This window comes from Corylus avellana, chromosome ca2 (genome assembly GCF_901000735.1).
Source record: "Corylus avellana chromosome ca2, CavTom2PMs-1.0".
NCBI classification, from domain to species: Eukaryota; Viridiplantae; Streptophyta; class Magnoliopsida; order Fagales; family Betulaceae; genus Corylus; species Corylus avellana.
This window is the reverse complement of record NC_081542.1, coordinates 3,123,716-3,131,434: the sequence shown is the minus strand read 5'-3', so window position 1 is coordinate 3,131,434 and position 7,719 is coordinate 3,123,716. Positions and strand designations below refer to the sequence as shown.

The window sequence follows — 7,719 nt, the reverse complement described above, 5'->3', positions numbered from 1 at the left end:
TATGTCGATTCTCCAACTTAGAGAATGAAGGATTTGGCTTATGCGCTGTAACGTCTTGTAGTTTTTTCAAGGGTTCACACTCAACTTTACATTCGCACTCTTTCTCATAAAAAAAAAAAAAAAAAAAGAATTAAATATATAATTTTTTTTACAACACCTAAATCAAATTAATTGGAGACGAAAAGAGCAAATTCAAGCTCGACCCTACCAATTTACTTGATTGGGGTGAAAGTCCCCGGTTTCAACATATATATACTCCAAAGGCCATTTTACAAAAGGAATAATATATTTAGCGGTTAGCCAAAGGGCATCACCTTTATGAGAAAACATTTAGCCAAAAGCCAATATAATTAAGCCAATTCTACCTCAAATAAAACCTCTAAATTCCAAAGAAGATGAATTAAATAATAATAATAATAAATAACCTTTATTTGAAGAACTCTCCATCCATATAAGTTCTACAAAAGTTAGTATGATCACTTGCATAGTTGCATATGGTTGTGGTAGCTAGCTAGCTCGATCATTTTCTTGCTCGAACTTTCTGGTCTCTTCCTCGGTTGATCACCCACGCTAGCCATGGCCAGCTGTTTCTACCACTTACTTGTACCACCTCTCATCCTCTCCTTTTGTTTTCTTCTTCCCTCTGCGCGCTACTTCCATCTCCTTCCAAATTCCTCGCTTTGATAGAGATATGCCTGACATATTGTGTAGTGGAGATACAATGTCTTCTAATGGAGTCATTGTTTTAACAAATGTCAGTTACGCAAGTCGGGTCGGTCGAGTCACCTATGCTCACAACGTGCAACTCTGGAGCTCCGACAAGAAAAAACTCTCAAGCTTCACCACCCACTTCTCCTTCACCGTCGACACCAAAGGAAACAAGGATTATGGATCTGGGTTTGCATTTTTTCTTACTCCCGTAGGTTTTCAAATCCCACCGAATTCTGCCGGTGGTTTTCTTGGCCTATTTAACACAACCAACGGCTCTTCTAAAAACCAAATTGTTCTTGTCGAGTTTGACTCTTATTCGGATGACTGGGATCCTAAATTTGAGCACGTGGTAATCAACATCAATTCAATTGCCTCTAACCTCTAAACCAGGTGGATTAATGCTAGCTTACACAGTAGAGATCCTGCTGACGTATATATGGATATTGCTTATAATGGTACTACCAATTAAGAATGTTACTATCTCTTGGAGCTAGCTACCAACATACTTGTAATACTCAAGAAAATATAAGCCTCTCTTACCAAATTGATCCTATTGAAAATAACTCTGAAATGGGGCTAGTTGCATGGATTTGGGATCTTTTTGGAAGGGGAAAGCTTCTATGGGCTGTTGATGAGACGCTGGACATGGATCTCCATGTGAAGCAGGTAGAGTGTCTAATGATTGTTGGGCTATGGTGTGCTCATCCTGATCGAAGTTTGAGGCCCTCAATAAGACAAGCAATTCAAGTTCTTAATTCTGAGGCCCCGCTGCCAAAGCTTCCTATGAAAATGCCTGTTGCCACGTATCCCTCTATAACCGAGTCAAACCTTGAAGCTGGCCGTTAAATAGTTAGCGCGCATCTCTGCTCGTATGCATGTATATATATGTCGTATTCTGTATCTTGCTATTGAGTCATTGTTATGTTGGAGTAAGTTTGCAAATTGCAATCTTTTCCAATGTTTCAATTTTTGTAGTTGTCTTTAATTTATCATTAAGTTTGCTAAAAAGTATAAAATGAAAAAAAAAAAAAAAAAAAAAAAAAAGAAGAAGAAGAAGATGAAAGAAAAGAAAAGAAAAGACATTTCTAATCTAAGAAAAATACCCTACAAATTTATGTGCCTTTTGTAGATACCATTTCATTGTTCAAAATCTCTCACTTTGGCGTATTTAATTTTTATTTTTTTTTACTTTGAAAAAATCCTAAGGGAGCCCTTGACATGTGCCACGTATATGGAAATTTTTTAACAAATTGCCTGTTTTACCCCTGAACCCATTTGGACAGGCCACGTGTCTTTCTTCTTTGCTTCTTCGTTTAGTTTTCTACAACCATTTCCCTCCTCTTCTTCAGCTATAACTTTCTCTTCCTGTTTTGCTGGTGAGTCTTTATGGGCTTTCCCCTATGGCATTGATTTGTTTGTTTAAGCAGAAAAGTTAATTTGCTTTTCTTATTAATTTTCCTTCCTACGATTCTCTTTTTTCTTCTGGGTTTATTTTCTGGGAGTTCGTGTGTTGATCCTTTCGCGTTTTTGTTGATCATATCTTGTGGCTTGAATAGAAAATTCTCTTCCGGTGCTTCGAATTCCTCAATCTGGTTTCTTTCCAGAGCCCAAAAAAACACAAGTCTTTTTCGGCTCTGGAAAGAGGAAAAGCGGGAAAAAAACACACCAGCAATTGTAAAGAAACAGGGAAATAGAAACATGGAAAAGAGGAAGATGAAAAGGGTGTCCCTATCTAATCCATTTCGTTTGTCTTTTTAATCTCTTCCATGCCTAGCAACCCCCGTCTTGTCCCTCTCCATACTATCACTGCCTCAAATTTCCTTTCTACGCCTTTAGCATAACATAGAGATTGAAAGAGCTTGAGACACGGTGAAAAAATGGTGACTAGGTGGAGAAGAGCCTTCTGCACATCCATCCCCAAAGATAGAGAAACAAACAAAGTGTTATCATCAGATAAGCATTGCGAGAATAGTAGCGCCGTTCAGAGCCCAAAAATCAGCTCCAAGTTCGGGTTTTTCTCCAACCCATCTACGCCTCGCTTGCAGTCTCAGCCGGTCTCCAGCCCCAGCCTCTGGTGCCGGACCTCTGCCACCAATGCCTCACCCACTTCTTCGTTGCCGAACAGCCCAAAACTCCAATGCGAAACCTCAACCACCCCAAAGAAAAACAGCAGCCCTAGATTGTTCTGGCGAGACCTCAAACTTTCCCTTCTACAGCCCAAGTCCCCTGCCCAGTCTTTTCAAGAACTCTCTCGCCAACTTGAGCCTGAGTTCGACACGAGCGTGAACCCAAGTGCCGAAATCGAAGGTCTGTTTTTTTGTGACTTTCCTCTTCTTTCAGAGGATGAAATGGTGAAGAAGAGAGATTTAATCGAAGAAGCAAAGAAGAAATACACGTGGTATGGGTTCAGGGATAAAACGGGCATTTCGTTAAAATTTTCTCACATGCGCGGCACATGCGAAAGGCTGTGTTATGATTTCACAGAAAATCCTAACCGAAGGGGATAAGTGGAAGGAAATTCAAGTTGGATACACTAAAGTGAGAGATTTTGAACAATAGAAGGGTGTCTGCAAAATGCGCGTAAATTTATGGGGGTAAGTGAAGTTTCTCCAAAGAAAAAAGAACGAAAAATGACAAAAAATCAGAAAAAAGAAGAAAAATGACAAAAGGCAAAAATTAAAGGAGGCATTGCAAGCCAATGGTAGATTGGGAGAACATTACAAATATAGTGGTAGTTAGAAAAGGGTAACCGGCCGGTAAGTGCACATTTCCGATATGACACCGAGGTGCGAAACACTATTCACTTCATTTTTTTCAAAAACAATTAATATCAAAATATTCTCACTTTTTATATCACATCATTAATTACTTTTTATTACTATTCAAATAAAAAAATCACTACAAAATAAAATTTTTTCACTTTTCAATACTACTTTTTATTTTGGGGTAATTTCACTGAAGACCATTGAACTTTCACTTGATTTGACAAACCCTCTCTAAACTTTAAAATCTCTCAATTTAGTCTCTTGAACTTTCAATTGCTCTCAACCCCTCCGTCAAATTTAGCCATTAGAAATACCAAAAAAGACAAAAATATATTTTCTTTTTTCTTTTTAAATAAAAAGACATTTTGGAATTAAGGGTAAAGTTGAAATTTTATAAAAAAGTCAGGGTTATAAACGTCATTTAATGTTTAAAATCTGACGGAGAGGTCCAAATTGATTGCAATTGAAAGTTCAGAGAACTAAATTGAGAGATTTGAAATTTAGATTGGTTTGTCAAATTGGGTAGAAGTTCAGGTGTCTTCAGTGCAGTTACCCATTTTATTTTTTATTGGGAAAACTTCATTTTGGTCCCCTAAACTTCCAGCCGATTTTACAAATCTCCCCTGAACTTTCAAATCTCTCACTTTGGACCCCTGAACTTTCAATTTCTATCACTTTGGACCCCCTCTGTTAGTTTTCAACGTTAAACTCAAACGGTTTGACTTTTTATGCTCATTATACCCTCACGTTAAAATTACACCGTTTTGGGTCCCAAAACTACAACACCCACCACGCCAAAACGATGTCGTTTTGGGCATTAAAATTATTTATTTATTTATTTATTATTATTATTATTATTTTCTTTTTTTTTTTTTAAAAAAAAAAAAAGCAAAATATTTTTTTTAAAAAGAAGATGAAGAAAATTGGGGTGGCTCCCGCAACCCCCATGGCTAGTCTGGGATGGTCGAACCACTCCCTAAAAGTCTCCTAAAACACTCATTCATCGTTTTGGCTTAATAGCTGTAATTTCACTTTGTGTTCTCAAGGGAACCTACCACCCCCCAAAACCATTTTAGTTTTTTTTTTTTTTTACCTTTTAGTGGTTCGACCACCCACAAACCGGCCATGAGGGTGGCTGGAGCCACCCCGATTTTTCTTAGTTTTCCCTTCTTTTTTATTTTATTTTATTTTATTTTATTTTGCCCTTTTTTTTAAAAGAAAAAAAAAAATTAATGCCCAAAACGGCACCATTTGGGCTGGGTGTTTTTTTAATTTTTTAATTTTTAATTTTTTTTAATATTTTGCATTTTCTTTTTCCTTTTTTTTTTTTAAAAAAAATATATATAATTTTAATGCCCAAAATGGTGTCGTTTTGGGCTAGGGGTGGGTGCTATAGTTTTGAGCATTTTCAGAATTTCAAGTGGATTGGGTGGGGGTATAATAGGCATAAAAAGTCAAACCGTTTGAGTTTAACATTGAAAACTAACAGAGGGGGTCCAAAGTGAGAGCAAATCAAAGTTCCGGGGTCCAAAGTGAGAGATTTGAAAGTTGAGAGGGGGCTTTGTCAAATTGACTGGAAGTTCAAAGAATCAAACTGAAGTTTCTCCTTTTTATTTTACAAGCCTTGGTGTTTGACAAACACCACCTGAAAATCACCATTAGATCTAAAATTCAATGATGATCCATCTAAAATATAATGGTAACTTAATTTCACTGCCATATCAAAGAATGTGCACTTGGGACAACTTGAACTTATTTTCTTTGTGGCTTCAAGGATATTGGATCAGCGGTTTAGACACTGCAGGGGAGAACATTAGAAGGAAGGTTGACGGCTCTGTTTTGATTTTTCTTTTTCCTACTTTATACCAGCGAAGCAGCTACCATGAAAGTCTCTTGGGCTTCATATCTAGTCTAACTTGGGAAGAGGATCTGCAGGCATGGCATCACCTCCTTTAGACTTCTTTACATGTAGCTTTTAATCTGGATAAGCCTACAGTGAATATTGATGGTTCTTTTATTTTATTTTATTTTTTTTGCTCTATTCAATGCTCGGATGAGGGATTTGAAAATAAAAATTCGGGAAATTCAAATACTGATTTAATTTCTTTGTTTGGGTTAATAAAAGAATGATTTTAAGAATTATATGAAATTTTCAATTTGATATTTCCGGCATTTAATTCCCCACATAGAAGTATCATTGTAAATCCTATTATGAGATGGCATAATTTCCATGCATGAAGAACAATCTTTTATTTATTTATTTATTATTATTATTTTTTTAAGCGAATAAGGAAAGTATTATAAGGGAGATCTTTCCCATTCTTGATCCAAATAGAAGAAAGAATGAGAGACTAATTGGAAATGCTTCCGAAGACTAAGTTGGAAGCGGCTCATCTATCTAACAAATGTGTTCGAACATTAGTACTTCTATAAACTTTACTAGCTTTCCAGCTATAAAGAGATAGTAAGATATCCGAAATAATGAAAGCAAAGTTCCAATCCTTAAAGAGATTCGGATTTTTAACGGTTAAGATGATGTTGATTGCATGCCCTTCTAGAATAAGAGAGCATACCCCAAAAGAAGCTGCTGATTGAATAGCTAAAAGAGCCGCTTGAGCTTCACCTATGGCAGCATTTGTGGTAGAAAGGTGCTTAGTAATTGCATGTAGGAACCCAATGAGAGGTCCAAATATTCGCATGTTGACCATTGGAAATGACTAAGCAAGCCCTTTTTTCAACCACAGTTCTAGCTTTCAACAAGCCTTTCCACATCCAAGAGGAGGTGGGATTGAAAGTGGTATTAAGAAAATCAGAGCCTTCCTTAAGGTATTTACTTGTAAGAGCAGTCACTCAAAGCAGAGGTTGCTTAGAGCACTAGCGGCAGATGCCCTATATGTCATTCCCTTCCTTATGTTTAGAAAAAATTTCAAAAAAACACACCCTCATCAAAAGCCTTATATTTAACCTACATCAAAGGGTATCTACAATGTTTTCCAATGCATTGGGAAACATTGTAGATACCCAATGCTTTATTAAATTATAAACAAATCATTTTCTCTCCCCTCTTCTTCACATGTCCCAACAATTTCCTCTCCTCTCTTATTGGTTGCAATGATAAAAAAAAAAAATTTTAATTCATATAGAAAAAAATAAGGGAATCTATTGTGAAAATGTTTTTTTTATAGGGAATCAAAAAGTAATTTTATTCCCTAAATTGAGGGAAAATGGTTGGGAAGCTGCTGCTAGTGTTCTTAAAAGCTAATTTCCATCCCAATCTAGTAAGCAAAGAGTGGTTCATGAAATCCATGCATGGATCTAATTCCAAGTCCTCCCAAAGACATAGGCTTACAAATGTTATCCCAAGCAAAAAGGGTGAGATTATGGCTCTTATTCTGTGGGAATCCCCACCAAAATTTCCTCAAAATAGCATTCAGCTCCATGCAGAAACCTTTGGGCAGCAAAAATATGGACATAATATATGAAGGAATGGAATTGGCCACAGTTTTGATAAGGATGGTTCTAGCTACCTGAGAAAATAGTTTAGCTCTCCAACCAGAAATTTTGGACAAAATTTTTTTTCTTATGTCAACAAAAGTAAGCTTTTTACTCTTATGAAAAAAGAGAGGGATGCCAAGATATTTTGCCTTGGAGGGGATAAGGGAAAGGTTTAAAATGCTCTTCATAGCACTGATAGTGGGAGACCTACAATTCTTGCTAAGAAACAAGGAAGATTTGGAACGATTAATCGTTTGACCAGACCAATACAAATAAGTAGATAAGCAGTGTAAAATGGCATTGGCTTCTCTGTCCTTGGCTTTAGAAAAAATCATTAAGTCATTCGCGAACAAAAGATGGGAAATAGGAGGGCTTTGTCTAGCTATTTTGATGCCATGTAAATTGCCAAGAAGATCTTCTTTCAAAATAAATCTAGACAATATTTCACATCCAAGAATAAAAAGAAAATGAGAAAGGGGATTAATTACCTTGTCTAAGACCACGAGTAGGATGAAAAATACCAAAAGGAGAGCCATCCAGCAAAATAGAAAAGGAAGTGGTGGTGATGCATTGTTGAATCCAACCAATCCACTTAGAATTAAAGCCCAAAAGACTAAAAATTTTAAGCAAGAAGTCCCATTCCATAGAGTCAAAAGCCTTCTCCATATCCAATTTTATGGCCATTAGAGCTTCATTACCTTGTTTATGCTTCATGGTGTGAAAGATTTCATGAGCAAGGACAATATTA

The 7,719-nt window shown here is 36.5% G+C and overlaps 1 protein-coding gene across 1 annotated transcript; it reads left to right on the top strand.

Annotated features, from left to right (window-relative positions):
• Positions 1–691: 691 nt before the first annotated feature.
• Positions 692–1,096, top strand: LOC132168480 (lectin 6-like). The gene has a single exon (XM_059579470.1). The coding sequence runs from the start codon at positions 692–694 to the stop codon at positions 1,094–1,096; it is 405 nt and encodes a 134-aa protein (XP_059435453.1).
• Positions 1,097–7,719: the final 6,623 nt, after the last annotated feature.

Coding starts and splice junctions, on each gene's coding strand:
- LOC132168480 (XM_059579470.1), top strand. CDS start 692: ATGCCTGACATATTGTGTAGTGGAGATACAATGTCTTCTAATGGAGTC.